General features: G+C 39.3%; 1 protein-coding gene across 2 annotated transcripts; it reads right to left on the bottom strand.

Annotated features, from left to right (window-relative positions):
* Positions 1-306: 306 nt before the first annotated feature.
* On the bottom strand, positions 307-16,139 carry LOC108118354 (protein-tyrosine sulfotransferase). Of its 2 annotated transcripts, none has more exons than XM_017231003.2 (7): positions 15,967-16,139; positions 13,324-13,454; positions 8,986-9,226; positions 8,125-8,304; positions 7,719-7,855; positions 7,451-7,649; positions 307-3,144 (listed from the first exon to the last, which is right to left on the bottom strand). In XM_017231003.2, the coding sequence occupies exons 1-7, from the start codon at positions 16,123-16,125 to the stop codon at positions 2,716-2,718; spliced, it is 1,476 nt and encodes a 491-aa protein (XP_017086492.1). In that variant the 5' UTR covers positions 16,126-16,139; the 3' UTR covers positions 307-2,715. The 2 variants fall into 2 exon arrangements, with proteins under 2 accessions (XP_017086492.1, XP_017086493.1); XM_017231004.2 differs by having other exon boundaries at positions 2,994-3,144; positions 7,489-7,649.
* Positions 16,140-17,234: the final 1,095 nt, after the last annotated feature.

The raw sequence follows: 17,234 nt of genomic DNA, 5'->3' as shown, positions 1-17,234 counted from the left end.
TGCACACACAGAAAATGTCATAGAATTAATTCGTTTCCATATCGGATCTTTGCAGCGTACAGTTAACTTGTATTTTTTTTTGATGGATTACAAATTTGTTAATATGGTTTTTCATAAAATTTTTGGGATCGCTGAGGAATGGTTTATACTGGGGGCAGGGGGATAGGGTTTTAGTGCATTTTGAAGTTTCTTCTTTGAGCTCTGATTGTCTGTCAGCTGCAAGTAGATCGCCAGTTTCTTAACATTTGGTGTCTGGATTCCTGTCCCTAACTGCAGCAATTCCACACACAAAAAAAAAATGTTGAATTTACAATTTATATAATACATGTATATTTTAGAGAGATATTTTCATACATACACGGGGGGGGTAAAGTTGAGGACAAAAAAATGCATCTTAAAAGCTAGCAAAAATAGTTTACGTTTTACATTTACCATATTAGATTATATTTATCTATATATATATATATATATATTATATATATAGTTCACAAATTCAATGCATTTTGCAACAACACAAAACTACAGCTTTATGGTTGCGACACGCACTGTAACTACACAAAAATAAAAAAAAAACACACACATTTATATAAATTTTCTTTGTCCTTTATGTTTGACTTTCTCTTAGCTATTAGCGAGCCGCCGCCATTCAAATAAACTTCAATTTCCTCTAAGCAATCATTTTTCCTTATTTATTGTCAGCAATTCTCATTTTATTTCTTGAAATTAAACACAAAACCAAACATTTATAGAGTTTCCTTTGAGCACAAAGCTAACGGCAAGTAAGTACATAAAATAGCCATCCTGTTCCTATACACACACACACACACACACACAGCAGTTGGGACGGACAAGGCTCGTGTGGCTGTGTGAGTGTCGTCTGTCTGTGTGCAAGGATATCTTTCTTGCTAAAAAAAAAGTTATGGTTATAGCCAAAAAAATGAAAACATCTTCAAATTCAAATGACTGAGTGAGCTGGAAAGAGTTCGAAGTAAAAGTACAGTTTGGGACAAAAAGTGTCAGACTGTCAAACTTTGACTGTAAGTGCAGTCGGAGAAAGTGTCAAACTTAAAAAGGGAAGTACAGTCTGTTGAAAAACTGTCAAAATGGAAGTACAGTCTGTTGAAAAACTGTCATATTTTCGCTTTTTTCTTTTTACCAAAATGTTTTTATTAAGATAACTTTTTCAGTCATTTGAATTTGAAGTAAAATTTTCGAAATTAATTAATTTAGCTTAGCTAACTTCGTTTCTTCTGCTTCTGTTACTTTTTCTTACATGCACGCACACATATACATTTAAAATCTATTACAACTTTCATATACATTTAGACACTCAGTTTAAGTTATACATTTATATTAATACATATATATATATAGATATATGGTTTTTATTAAATTGGTTTTTCTTTACATTCAGTCAATTTATTGCAACACAAAAAAAAAAGTTTACAAAATTGTAATAGTTCTATGCTAGTTCACGTCTTTTTTGTTTTTGTCATCAGCAGGAAATATATATCATCATCATGATCATCATCATCATCATCATCATCATATGCGGTTTATGATTATTTAAACTAAACACCTTAAAAGCTCTTTTTCGTTAAAAATCGTAACACTTCTAAATGGATTTTTGTTTTACTTTCGATTTGCAAACTATAAACAGTGCTTAGGTTTGTATTTTCAAGACTTCTTAGTTAAGAGCTATTCGTAATAAATCTATGAAAGTTTTCTAGTGCCCAATGTGACGAAGTTCAGCTAGAGATTCATTCCAGAAATGGGTTATAAAAATTAAAATATAAATATTTATATTTTATGTACACAATTACAGATACAAAAAAAAAAAGAGTCTCTCAAAAAACACATTCGTTCAAAAAAGTGTTCTAAACTAAATTAAAAAGTTTCGGTTTTATATCGTAAAAAGAGGCGGAGGAGGTCGGTGAGAGTAGGCAATGGATTTCCCGCATCTCCTTGTTCTTTCTCTTCAGCTTCTTTTGGTGGTTTTTTTCTTCTTCATATTTTTGCAACATATTAATTAAGGTTTTCGGCATTTAGTGCGTTTCTTGACTGCACAAGACGTCGAGGGGAAAGGTGATTTAATGCCAGCCCTAACATCAGCGCAAAACTTTAACTAAATTATATATATAAATATAAATATTAATGGAAATTAAGTAGCTTATCAGTTGAATGCGATTAGCCTGGTAATTAAGGTAGTTGATAAAATGTAATGACCATTTGAATGGGCCAAATGTAGTAATTCATTGCACAATTAATTAAATAATTCAACGCCCAGCCCGCATTAAGGTAAATCCAGTTAAAAGAGATATTAAATTATAATAGATTCTCGGGGTAGGAGTGGGAGTAGAAGGATGGCTATTAAATTGGCATTTCTCCCTGCAACTTTAAGTCTTTTTCAGTCGTCACGAAACGTTCTGCAGAGATTTAACTACATTTCTTTCTTTCTTTTTTTTGGTAACTTTAAGAAGCACTAATACAAATACATCATACATATATATATATACACACATACACACACACACATATACATATATGTATATATATCGAAGCATGTAAATGTCTCAGCTAATATAATTTAAAATTGGGTTCCCAGTAGCAGAGTTGCAACAGTTATCATTATCGTTATCGTTATCCTTATCGGCAGCCAAGGTTACCCCACGTTCAATGCTTGCCACGCGGCAGTCTTATGGGTATGTGCGGATATCATGTATCCGCCAGGGGGTCCTCATTGTTGTTGGTATTTTTCTTGTTATTATTGTTGTTGTTGTTGTTATTATTATTATTGCTGCTAGCTAATGGCAGCTGCTTTATCGTAATGACATCCTTTGGCTTTTGATGCAACAATTGTTGTTCTCGATCCGGTTCCGTTTCCCTTTCCGACTCACTCTCCATCGCCGGTTGTTGCTGCTGCTGCTGCTTCTGCTGATGTTGCAGATGTTGCTCATGTTGCTGCTCCTCCTGCTGCTGTCTGTTATGTTGCTCTGGTATAATTTTATTGATTGTGTACTGATTATTGTTGTTATCCTTATTGTTGCTATTGTTGATGATGGTGTTCGTGTTGTCATCCTCGTTGGACGACATCTGCAGCACTTGCTTGGCCTTACTCTCCCACAGCATTCGATTGGCCTTTAGCTGAAAGTAGATAGAAACCAAATGCGTAATCCAATTAAAACCACAACTCATAATGGGCTCACTTATGCATAGATATATATATATATATATATGTACAAATATATGTGGCAAATGCAGCCGAAAGCCACCGAAAATCGTGTATTCCCCCATTGCAGCTGTTGCTGATGGCCTCCTCCTCCTTCTCATTAGAGGCCAATGTTGCCGCTGCTGTTGCTGTTGCTGATGCAACGGTTTCTATATACAAAATAGCATATATATATAGCATATAGCGTACAGCAAACACCATGCAACATATGCAAACATCTGCCTCTTTTTGGCTGCATAACGTGGAAACATCGTTTGACTGCCAGTCAAAGCGAAAACTTTTAGCCGAACAATTTTGGCGTTCAACTTTTGCGATGTCGCCGAGTGAAAATTAAAGTGCGTTTTACGAATATCTTTTAGTTTTATATTTTATGAATATTAAGAAAGAAATATTAATAAAACGTCTGCTGATAATTCCGTAAACTTTTTAAGAAAAGCACAAAACTAACTTCTTTCTTTTCCCAGCAACTTGGATGTCTTAACAGCCAGCTCATTATTTAAATGATTTTTCCTCTTTTTCTTCTTTTCTAGTTTTCCCCCTTAGTCGACCCTACAACACCCCTACAAAAAAAAAAAAACAAATGGAAATTCGTTTAATACCTCCATTCCTTGGCTAGTTAAATATTTTAGATTTCCATTTGATTTCTGTTTATCTTTCGCTATACAAACGAAAAACCCGCACACGGAAAATAGAAAAGGAAAATTCTTGTTTTAACAGCGCCAAGCGTAATTTTCACAACATTTTCTTTCTTTGTGCGGTTTTACCGTTCGACACACCCTTGGTATTTTCCTTTTCGCCTTCTGTTTTCCCCAGTTCTCCTCCCCTCCCTCTCCCTCCCCAATTCCACATCCCACCTCAGGGTATATTAATGATTCGTTATTTGATTTTAATTTTCACAACGCTGCGAACGAACGGTTTTATAATTTTTTGCACAAATATTAAATATTAAATATGCAAATATGTTTAAAATATTTAATGTTTGCAGACACCTATCAGCGATAAGTGAAGGGGTTGCTAGAGCGTGGGGCTTGTGGCGCCGAGCCTGTCAATTAATTAAAATATTTGCCATTAACATAAATTAAGGAATATAATGAAATTGGCGGACTTTCAATTGATATTAATTGCGTGGCACGTTGCACGGCTCCCGGGGTATGGCCATAACTGACCAGTGTCTGTGGCATCAGGCAGCATTAAAAAAAAAAAGGACTAACAGGATTGAAATGCCGATGGTAGGGAGTGAGTCTGGGTTCAGGGATGCCTGTCAAGCTGGCGGGGTTTCCGAAAGTTGACTTAACTTTGTCCGGTTCAGTTGGACCTCCCCCTTTTGGCCCCAACGACGAATTCCTTCAACCCGTCATTGCCAGCGGCATGCATGTATAAATTGCCACTTATGCCATCATGTCCCAACCACGCCTCCACTCACCACACTCGGCCACCACCCATCGACAGGCAACAGCGCGGAAACATTGCAATTGCAACTGTCAAACAGAAAGAGCCCCTCTGACAGGCCAATAAAAACGCACAAAAATCGGGAAAAAAAATCATTGGAAAAACATGAGAAAAAACCACTGATAAAAAAGTAGGCCAAATCGAGTGAGAATTTTCATTCTGTAACATCGTTACTTTAATTTACGAGACACTTCAGGTGGCATAAACTAGCTTAAAAAATATTGAAAAATAAATGCAAGCAAAAAGATGTTATTCTAGAGAGTGGAAAAGTCAAAGCGAAAACTGGGGAAAAATATATATAAATTAAGGGGGAATACAAAACCCTTTTTTGGTTAACTTTTTTATGAAGAAAGCTAAGGAAATCCCTTTTAAAAATACTTAAAAAGCTAACTAAATGCTATCTTACAACGGTTCCATATGCAATTAACTAAAAAAGAAAAACAATTTAAGGTAAATAGAGCTTAAAAAAAAAGACACAAGGTGCAACATTGCTGGGCACTTAATTTTTTATAGGAATTCAGAATTTATGAGCTACTCCTTAAGCCAGGCGCCAGAACAAACAGATATATATCCCGGAGACTAAAACAAAAAAAAAAGCTGGCTAAAATCAGCGCTGAGATAACTCAACTTGAGTTAACTCAACGCCACTCGAGTCGAGTGGCGCGGAGTAACGAGGAGTGGACTAATTAATTAGCAGCTAATTTAACGCGTCGCTGCGCCGGACATAACTCAGCAGGATGCAGGATGCACTTGCAAACAGAGATACCAGCTGCCGACAGCACGGGAGAAAAAGGAAAAAGGGACACGGGTTGAAAGGTCAGCAATGAGAAGAAGATTAAAAAAACAGCAAGTAAACCGAAAATTTCAATTAAACGTTAGTTGAAAATTCCGTTGGCCAGCCAGCCAGTCAGGCAGTCAGGCAGCTCTAGTCAGCCAGCCAGCGGCGACAGCTGTTGGTTCAGTAATCAGTGACTTGAAAGGAAGTAACTAGGAAACGCTTTGAGTCCTTTCTGGCCATATTATGAATGCTAATTATATTCTATTAAAACCACGAAAAGGCACCAAGCAGCGGGTGAATATAAATGAGAATTTAGTGCTCAACTATTTTGAACACCTCAGCTGTGATGGGTCAGCCATAAGCCATGTTTACTAATAGATATTAAATTGTACTTAAAATGTCTATTAAACCCATGAAAAGCGCAGCGGGAGTTGGTAAAAAAAAAAACTTTCCAAATAATTTCATTTAACATATTTAACTTTTAAGGTAAAAAACAAATTGTTGGTGAAAATTGCAATTTCCATTGGGAACTTGTTAAATAAATAATGAAATCAACTTTTTTAAAAAACCCACCACAACCAAACAAGACAATGAATGTCAAATTTAATGAAAATTCATGGAAAAAACCATTGATTGGTAAAATATTTCAACGGAAAGTGCTAAATAAATAATGGAATTACGTTTTTTTCCCCAATAGGTGGCACCTTTTTGAGTTATTACGAAAAAAAAAATGGCGCATCTTTTTCGCCGTTCCCTCGGTAGACTACTATATTTCGATTAAATTCATATTTACCCATATATATCAGGAGAGATAAATAATAAAAAAAAAAAGTAATGCAGAAACATAAAAATAGCCAACATATTACAAATAGTTTTTGCATGCACATTGTAGCACACCATCAGGCATAGATGGCGCCACAAGCACAAGCACCACCATCACCATCATCGTCATCATCATGATCAATGATATTTCTTTCAGTTTCATGGCTTTGTAACCCCAACCCATGCACAACCCATACATATATGAATCAAAGTAGCTGGAATAAAAAAAGAGAACAATACAAAATACAAAATAAAAAGTTAAAAAAAAGGTGCAACCAGCAAACGAGAAGGCAAAGTGCAAAACACAAAACAAACAGGCAAAACACAAATCGCACATACAGAACGAAATCGAGTAGAAGGATAAAGAAAGACGAGGAAAAAAAAAAACAAGTTGCACAATGTGTGTGATGTAAGTGGGCGTGGGGGGGGGGAGATATACTGGATATATGGTAGGGAATCTAGGAGGGAATATGCAGGGAAGTGCAAAATATGCCAATGACACTGGCAAAACGGGAGAACGGCTCTCTCTGAGCCAAAGGAAAAGGTGAAAGATAACAAGAGCCTGGGAAAATGACAAGTAACAAAAACAAAGGACACAAAAAGGGGCTTCCCAGTGTGGGTGGGCGCTTTGTTGTTGGTGGTCTAATAGGGATGAAGTGAAATTGCCTGTGCTTGACAGTGATGCCACTGGAAGTCTATCCCCTAAGGGCCTTTCATCTGCAACAACTTCAATTTTGATTATTCTTTCATAACATTTTGATAGTTTAAAGATGCTAAATGGTCTATTAGAAGACTTAATATTAATAATATATATTTAATTAAGAAGTAAAAAGAAAGAAAACTCTAAAGAAAATAAACTAAAATGAATGAAATTCAAAGGAAAAACTACTTGGAAAATCAAACTATTTGGTTTCCAAATGAGCAACGTACTTAAAAATCATCTAAATTTACATGCAATTTACTACTTTTAAGTTTAAAAAAATAATAAAAAATTATATAACTAAACTGGAATGGCATCACTAAAGTACTTGGATGGAGGATTTTAGGGGATTTTAGGAGATTTTAGGAGATTTTAGTGAAGTGATAACATGGAAAGTGGCTGATTCCGGGGGAGTGTGTTTTGAGTTTGTTTTGCATTTGGGAAAAACCGACGACTGACGGTTGCACCTTACCTTCGACGTGTTGTCCTGGACCCATGCATCTGGCTTACCATAGTCCGGCGGATTCGCATACGGATCGTAACCTAGCACGGACAGCATGGGCGCTATATCGGCCATATCTCGCACCACATCCCCGGGTATTTGGCCAACCCATTTGGACATTGCCTCCAGATTCACTGGCTTTATCACTTGGTCCGATGAACGCTCCACCCTGCAATTTGTATTTGTATATTAATTATCGATTCAAATCATGATTATCTATCTTTCACTTTCAACTTACTTGGACAGTGGAACACCATTGGGCTTGTTGATGAACTCCTCGTGGTGCAGGACCGCATCGTTCCATGGCACATCCAGGAATTTAAGTATCTTTCGCATCCATTCTTCGGGATGCAGGACAAGCTGTTCATAGTAGACCTGGTAGGGATAGAGTAAACATTTTTTTAATCCTTTAAATATGTTGCCTGTCTAATAATAATTTGATATTCAATTTCCCAAGGGTCACACAGCTGTGAACATCAATATATTTTCCACGAACAAGCGCAGCCGTCAATGGAATTTTCAAAGTCAGTTTGCTTAATTTCCTGTGCCAAACAGGCACAGCACCCCGACCAAGTTAATCATCATTGATTGAGATGGGCGGTGGTTGGGGTGGTTGGGGTGGCCGCCTGACTGGCTGGACTCACCATCATGCAGCGGTCCTTGCCGATGTCCCGGCACTGCTCGTGCATCACCTCGATGGCGTGGTTCCACTTCTGCATGCACTGCCGGTAGCTGCTCAAATCGAAGCCGGTGATTGTCACCTTGCGCGATATAATCGAATGAACTGTCGCCCGGCCGTCGCGCACCATGAATAGGAATTTAGCCTGTAACAGCCGGAAAAACAGGTGGCGGGTGAGTGAACAACGAACAAAAAATATTATTCATATTTTCTGGCATCAATTTGAATATTAAATGGGGAAAGGGAAAAATAAGTTAAAGAGATAGTCTTATGGTTATATCACAGAAATATCTATCTTTTGGATCATAAAGGGTGTTAATATTTATGGATATTTTCATAGGAAACTTCTTTAATTAATCATTTTAATTTCAAAGACAAGCTAAACAGCTTCAAGAACTGCTTGCAAGTATAAAAATTCCATTTTTTGTTAATCTAATTTTAAGTTACTTTCTTTTTAAAGTAAAAACTTACTTAAGAAGTCCTTTAAAAAATCTTAGATCAAAGCAGCGAAGACTTAAAGCCCTTGGAGATTGAAAAGTTGGTCGTCAGGGTGTTTTAAGGTGTTTAATAAAATACTTTCCTATGGCAAGTACTTATGACTAAAAGCCACCCCACTTAATTTCCATTAAGCGAGAGATTTCTGTGACAACCAAGTTGATGGTTTTTCATATACATATATACCAGATATATATATATATCAGATATGGTAAATGAAAATGCTATTGCATAACTGATATTGTTATGTTTCTTTATGCTTTAAGTGGGTGGTTGGGTGGTTGGTTGGTTGCCTTAAATATAAAAAGGGGAATCGCTGCAGGGTGCTTACGTTCGGAAATAGCTCGATGACATAGGAGCCCATTTTCAGCGTGAGAGGATCCTTGTTGCATAAGCGTGGCGCCGGTTCGCCGTGCTTGGCGATGATTTCCAGACAGAATTGTGCGATGGCACTGTTCATGACCTCTTTGGTGATGCCAGCCTCCTGCAGGCGCAGCGACTCCTTCTCGGACTTTAGCCAGTGCGAGCGCAATTGCAGGATTCGTGGAATGACGCGGGTTTCCTGCCCGCAGCTATAAAAGGATCCAAAAAAAGAGGAAAACACAAAAAAGATGAGACAGATGAGAATAGACACAAAGCGGGCTTCTGTTTAAGGGGGACAGTGGTGTATCCTGACTACGATTCGGAATAGTCTTTTGATAAAGGAAAGTTTGATATACTTTGCGAGTCTATATCATTGTGATTAAAGAAATCTGTTAAAAAGTAATGCTTCTTATCTAAACTTTATACTTGATTAAAGAGTTTTATATCTTGAAATAAGGAAAAGTGATACTGCCTCAAGGAATTCTCTGATTTTCAGAACTTGAATATAGCAGAAATCTTTCTTTAATCACATAATAGTAACCCCTTTAATAAAGTGGCACCCTGATACATGCCAGTTTGGTATCGCTGGGCAACATGTGTTGGGGGGCACCAACTCCATCCTAGCCTCCAGCTCCTGTTCCTGTTCCTGCTCCATGCTCCATGCTCCATGCACCACTACCTCTCCCAACTCCTTCTCCTCCTTCTAATGCAATCGACAAAACGAAATGGTATACCATCCGCTGTTAGCTCTTTGGGTTTTCCTGCAGTGGAAGTGGAGTAGACCCCCGTCGCGTTTCCATGTCTGGTGCATAACTCCACCCATTTGGACCCCTCTTTTCCGCCCTGCTACCCTACTCCCCCCCCTCTCTCTCTCTCTATCACTCTGTTTAGCCCGCTCCGATTTCCCTTTTTGGCTGCAGGACTGCAGAAAGCAGTGAACTATGAAGGGCTTCAAACGATTCGTTTGCCGTTCTAGAATTTTCCGCCGCCAGCGCACCGTAATCAAGTTCAGAGCACACACACACACACACTCACACACACACATATAGATACCGAAAAAAAATGACTGCCTGATTGCGTAAATTATCATAAATATCCCACATTGCAGGCAGCAAAAGAGCAATTGAAAAAAAGAAAAAGGAAAAAAACTGAAACCGAAAACCAACGAATCCATGAGCCCAGAGGAGGAAAGTAATCAAAGTCGATCAAAGCCTTGTTTATTCAACTATTTTCCACATGTTTATTCTTTCATTTTTCTTTTTGACCAATTGAAAAAGGGCTCTCGATGAGTAAGTTCTTCTTTTTTTATTCGTTGCTTTAGCCAAAAGCACTTTAGCCCAAAATGATATCTCTGGCCTGATGATGACCATTATTACAGGTTAAGTAAGAGCGCACTTTGGTATTTTCCGACTAATTAACTTATATTACCTACTGGATTCGAGTGCTGATAATACTGAATGAAACTGAATTGAACGGCAAACATTGGACTTCTATTTCCTTGTCTAACTAATTGTAATTAACTTTGTAATTTGAAGGTGTAACTAACTCATCTTTTTAGTTACCATAATTAGCTTGCTTATCAGTGGGACTTGCAAGCTGGCAATTCCACAAAGTTAAGCTTTAACTTTAAAATGTAATTCCTTTAAGATATTAACTTATCCCATGTATGGTTTCAATATCTTAATTACACAGAATACAAATTAGTTCAAAAACTTTACCCAAATTACATAACATTAGTTTCCGCTTTTCGCAAAAAAAAAAAAGTGAATTTCCCTCAAAGAAATTCCCCTGAAACGCCACAATTTTAATGGCCCCCAAACAGCATGGAGTCACCTATTTTACACCATCTAAATCGAGGCCACAACTTTATCTGGCCCCAACCAATTACATTTGTTCGCACCTCGACATGAGAGCCCTCCATCTCGGCGGGTATTCCTCCTGGTAAGCCCTCCTCTAACCCCTATCCCTATTCCCTATCTCTATCCCAAATCTCAATCCCTATTCCTATCCCCGGGCCATGCAAATCCCACAAAATTGTTTCGGGGCTTACCCAGACTCAATTAGTTGATGCCAAGTCCAAATGCTAAATGCTACAAATACTAAAACCAGATTTAATCTGGAAACCAGAAGGGGAGCGCACACAGGGAGCACATACCCATACCATGGGTATGGGTATGGGCCGCGATGGTGACCTACTACTCCACATCCACATACGCTTAGGGAAACTTTTACACTTTACACCGCCCCAGCGTTTTTAGAGAGTCCTGCAAAGGCGAACAAAGGACGTGGATGAGGATGAGGTCGCGGAGGAGGACGTGGACGAGGACGAGAACGAGAACCTATTCTGTAACTAAAATCCGTGAGATCCTTGAGGGAAAGGGAAGTCGGTTTTTAAATAGCGGAAATTGCGCTGTGCAGCCATCAGAAAAAGCGACCCTGACTTGCCGACACAGGCCAGGCCAGGCCAGGCTGGCTGGCTGACTGCCTCCTGTCAGGATTCAGGATACACAGGGAACAGGACACAGGAGATAGGACGTAGGACGTCGCAGGACGGTGTGGATAGGCCACGGATGCGATGGGACACAGGATGAAGCGAAATGGTCTGGAAATGGTTCGGGCAGAAAAGGCAAATTGTTAATAAAAATAAGGAACGGGCAGAAGGGCAAGGCAGGGCTAACAAAAAATGATAGCCAAGAAGGAGGACTCCTTCTTTTCGGTCCTTGGCCATTTCTCATTTTCAGATTGCGCAAATTTCGTGGCTAATTACTCATGCGTAAGGGAAACTTAAGAAATTATAATTATAATAATAATATATCGCAGCAGCAGCAGGAGGAGCAGCAGCAGCAGTAGCCAGAAGGTAAAAGGCAAGGCAGATAAAAACCCAAAAAAGATACGCAAATGGAGACGGCACAGGGAGCAGCCGTAAAAAAATATTAAAATTGCCAAAGGGCGAAACGGAATATATATCGAATTGGGTTGTGGGTTGGCTGGGCAGATTGAAATTGGGAAGTCCTCCAACGCACAGCAGAGCCACCCAAAAAATATATGAAAATTTACAACATTTTCCCCATAGAACGGAGTGGAAATACACTTTATGGCAGGGCAAAAGGTTTTTCCCCCAACAAAAACGATGTCGGAAATTATTTGGAATTGGAATGTTTTTCCAAGGCATCGGCAAATGTTTGATTATACTCAAAGGAAGTGTGAAATTTGGTTAGCAGATTTTGGGGAAAACACATTTCTGATGAGCTGTTAAAGGCAAGAAGAGAGCCAGCCCATGGCTGAAAGGGAAGTACTTATTGAATTTTAATGATAAATATCAGTTGATAAATCAAATTAATTGCATTAAATTAAATCATTACAAACTCTCTGGCAAAGCAATTAAATGAGTGTTTGATTTCCAATTTCTGCCAAACTGCAAAATGCAAAATGCAACTTGTAATTAGTTTAATTAAGTTAACTAGACTAAATGGCAAAGCATTGATGTGTGTAATAACCAGCTCGTTTCGAATTAAAAAGTTAAGTTTATTAATAGAATAGAAGCAAGGGAAAACTAGGCTCAAAGGCTCAAAATTTGACAACAAGTGAAAGGAAAATCAGTTTGCCGAAATATGAAAATTCCAGACATTTCAAGTCACTTAAATTTGACATTTGAAAGTTGAAATTTGATATTTAATCAAGAGAATGTAACACATATTGCATACAAAAGAAAAGATACTAATAAATAGGATATATGATAGGCAGCATCAGCAGTTGGAAGGAAAAAACAGGAGACTGGATGGATCTCCCACACAGAAATGTGACAAAGGGAAAACTTTAAATTGGATTTCCTTCGGTGAAAATTAAATGTTAATTGAATTGACAGCCATGATTCCGAGCCGAGTAAGGGGATCTTTTTTTCAAATGGAAATCAGCGATTCAAGAAATGGCCAAATTATTCAATTTTCCAACTTAACAGAAGGGAAAACGGGAAATGTTAAGCTATAATTTCTGACATCTTAAGAGCAAGTTGAATGTATTATTTTATATAACCCTTACCCTACCTTCAATGTCAAACCAATAAATCGGTTGTGATATCCGATATGTGCAAGACTTTTCCATGACTCCCCCCCACCACCACCACCACCACCCACACAGAGACCCGCGCATTGTGGCAAACAATCAAATCGAACAGTTGAGGGGCAGGAAGTGGGAAATGGGAAAGGGTATTATCCGGTTACAGGAGGTGGAAGCTATGCCAGGGATACCCAGATCTCAGGAACCAATACCGGGGACAGTCAAGGGGTTTCCGGTTAGCAGGACTTACCGCACATCGGGATGGGCATCCAGCATGGCGCGCATCAAAGTCGTCCCAGATCTGGGCACGCCGCCTATGAATATTAATGGCATCTCACGGTTGTATGAATAAACGCGTTGATTGTCATCTGTGAGGTATTTCTGAACGTGTCCGTGTCCGTATTCCGTAACCGTAACCGTAACCGTGTCCGGGGTTTCGCATCCGCATCCGCATCCGCCATGGCAAATGTTGTAGGTGGAGACAACCAAAAGAAAAAAACGAGAAGAGAAGACGGAAAAAATGAAATTAGAGAAAAGTTGCAGGCGCAAAATAAATGACATGGCTCGTGGTGATGGCCATGATGATGATAATGTAGATGATTATTATGATTATTATTATAATAAGTAGGAGTGGGAGTGAAGATGTTGTAGAACTAGAAAGGGGAATGAAGGAGGAGGAGTAGCTTGATGGTTGAGTAAGCGCAGGTGTTAACGCCGTCATGGGCATTAGCGTCAGAAGAAATAAAAAATGCGTAGGCGACAGGTGATGGGCATTACTAAAAATAGATTCCAGCGCCAGCGACATCCCCATATGGAGCAGTCTTATCTAGCTAGATAGAGCCCAGAAACCTACAAACCCCTCTGATAAATTACCACCTTATCGAAAGGTAAACAGGGGTTTACTTTCTTTTACCCAACTAATGAAAAATCGATCGGTTTTCGTAAATCATAAGCATTCAATTTTGGAAAGTGATAAGTTCTTGTACTTTTTATCTAATCAAAAGTGTTCACCAGATTAAGATAAATGGTGAAAGAGAAACATTGATTTGGAAATGTTAGCTGACAAATTTTGTTTATCGTTTTTTGAACCTTTAAGTTGCTTTTAGGGCAGCTACTTGATTACCTATTAAAACTAATTACTAACTATTCCCATTGCTAGCCACAGATATTTGATATCATTTGGATTCATTAGGCAACCAACAGATTTTCTGTAATTAAATCCACAATATTTGATATTTTGCTTCTATCAAGAAGTGAAAATGATTTAAATTATAAATCAGATTGCCTAGGAACATGCAAGTCAGCTTTATTCTATGATTTATACAACTTTGATTAGCCATGGGCAGGCAATTTAATCCATGGATTAACTTTGTTTTTGCCCTGCCAAAGCCCAGACTGGATTAATTAAAAACCAAGCAATGATTTGGCATATAGATGGCGCTGCCATATTTAGCCATGGAAAATCTCTGGAATAATTACCTATTTTGAACTCTCCATCCTTAATTACCCATGTACAGACGACAGACAGGGATCATTTGCATTAATTTATATTATTTGCCTTTTGAGGGGGGGGGCGGCCAGACAACAACATTGTTGTTTATCGCCCCGCCACCCCGTATATTGGTTTTGAATGAGAACTTAAATCCATTGGTTTTCGTTCAAAATAATTATGCATTTTGGTAGCTGCCTGATAGCCAATTTAAGCCAGGGCTTTGCATTTCCCTCAAAATAATTGGACCCACAGAAATCCCATGGAATTAAAGCCGCCCTCCCGCCCGCCTGTCTTTCATGGCCCCAAAACCAAGGATGTGTTAATGCTCTATGGAAATGATTTGGCTATCTCAATATACATACATCTCTCAAACGCATTGTCTTTCACGTCATCTTCTGACCAGGAGGAGGCTTTCCCTCTCCCCAACCCAACCCAACCCAACCACTGGAATTCTAAGCTGCTTATAACCTACGTCTTCGATATTCCCAATGCTAATCAATGGATTCCATTCCCCACATTTCCAACTCCAACGAGACCATTTTGGTCTCGACTAATGTTTACAAAATAGTGTTCGGTCATCCGATAACCAGTTAAATTCCCTCAATGACTTTTGCTTTGGTTTTGCGTGTGCGGTTCGTGTTTTCCGGGAAAGCAGCGGTCAGGGGGCAGCAGGATTTTCATCTGTGCTCAGCCAACATGAAATTAGTTATCCAGCAGCTAGTCCCATGACTTTTTTTTCCTTTGATTTATCATTGCAAATGTTTTTGTTTGGCTTGGTCAGCACGTGGGGCGAGTGGACGACGCCACAGTGCGTCACGTAAATTTAAATCACTAAAGAGCTTTATGGCTAAGAATAGGAAACTAATTAAGGGAAAACGTGATTTAAAGGCATATTTTGGATTAAAAATGATATTTTTTTAATGTTAGAAACCTAAGTTTAGGGCAGATCAAAATTCTAACCAACTTTCTACCTCAAAAGGAATCTCTTTTTTCAGAAATTTTCTTTAAGAAAACCCCAAGAAACCCCCCTATCAGGCCTTAATCTTCTATGCCAAACTGATTTCTGAAATCAAAAATAGATTATCCAATAAGGCAGAGGCCTAAAAATCTGTCAAAACCTGATGGTACTCCCCAATTTCCAGCCCCCTTTCCTTACGATTTGATTAAATTTAAATATTTTCCCTACATTTATGGAACGCACCTTGGGCAAAGGATGTAGATGTTCCGGGGTGTGACTATGTGTGCTTTATCCACCTCCTCCTTTACCTTTTACCTTTTTTTTTTTAGATTCAGAATGGGGAATGAGGATGGCTAGATGGATGGATGGATGGATAGATGGTTTCTAAGGGGGGGAGGGGTGTGTGAGGCAGAACAGATTGTGTTCGATTTGGGGGTACATACCTCAACGCGAACCATTTGGGAGGATAGCTCGTTGGCGGCGTCCACCTTGAAGAGGCATGTGGGCCGCAGTTCGGTGAATTTGAATAGGAACATGGTGATGACGATGATGCCGAAGAGCACCCACAGGGTGACCTTCCTATTTCGATATGGCAGTCGCATTCTGGCTGGTGATGATGAGGATAAAGGTGTCGCAGCTAACTGGCCTTTGATTCAGCGGAGAATGGGAGGATGATGTGGTGTCTGTGGTTCCTCCTTCTCCTTCTTCTTCTTGCTGGAGGCGCTTCTTCTTTTCCTACTTTCTTTTTGCTTGCCAAGCTCCTCTATTGATTGCTCCTAGTTGCTGCTCCGCTCGACGTTTGCCCAAAGCTTAAATATGTAAATTGGTTTTCTTGAGGTCCTCAAAGCGAGAGTTGTTTTGCTTTGGCTTTTGCTGTTGCCGTGTTGCTCCTTGTGATGCCAGTTCCTCCTTGTTTGCGAAGGATACTGCGGGGATAGGGTGGCAGGAGGGATACAGTAGGTATTCAGGAGTATGTGGTGGGTGGTGTCCCTATAGTGGATCCTCACGATGCTGCTGCTGCTGTTGCTGCTGCTGTTGCGGCGATGGCGGCTTGGCGGTGCCACCACAATAACTCCGTCCACGTTGGTGCTGATGGTTGTCCTGTTCCGGTCTCTGTGTTCTGGTCTCTGGTCTCTGTTCCTGTTTCTGGTACTGGTACTGGTGCTGGAACTGGTCGTGGTGGTCTTCGTACTGGTAGTGGTCCTGCTGCTGCTCCTGCTTATGACGTTGATTGCTTTGCATCGCCTCGCCTTTTGTTTGCTCCTTTTTGGCCAGCCAGCAGCAGCAACAACTCGGCTTTGGCCAACACAACAGCTCACAACAGCACGATCCTGGCAATCCTGGCAATGCTAGGGAAATCCTGTGCAGCTGCTTGGACCCTTCTGGTTTATCACTCGACGGCCGCTTGCTCTCTCTCTCTCTCTCTCTCTTTGTCTAGTCCTGGCTTTCCATTTATTGCATTTTTTTCTTTTTAGAAAATATACATATTTATATCAGGCTGCAAAGGGAAAAGCAAAGCATATTTAAATAGTTTTCCACGAATTATTGTTTGCCACAAAGATATTCGATGCTCTTGTGTCTGCTGGGAAATGTCGTTATGGCCAGAAGAGAGTCAGAGATGGCTTTAAGAAGTAAGGAAGCTGGCATATGTTTGTGATTTTTACTTTGTATTTTCTGTTAGTTTATGCTGAGAAGATCTGACTTTAAACTA

The sequence above is a fragment of the Drosophila eugracilis genome, unplaced genomic scaffold (genome assembly GCF_018153835.1).
Source record: "Drosophila eugracilis isolate 14026-0451.02 unplaced genomic scaffold, ASM1815383v1 contig_124, whole genome shotgun sequence".
Lineage (NCBI taxonomy): Eukaryota > Metazoa > Arthropoda > Insecta > Diptera > Drosophilidae > Drosophila > Drosophila eugracilis.
This window is presented reverse-complemented; position numbering and strand designations above follow the sequence as displayed.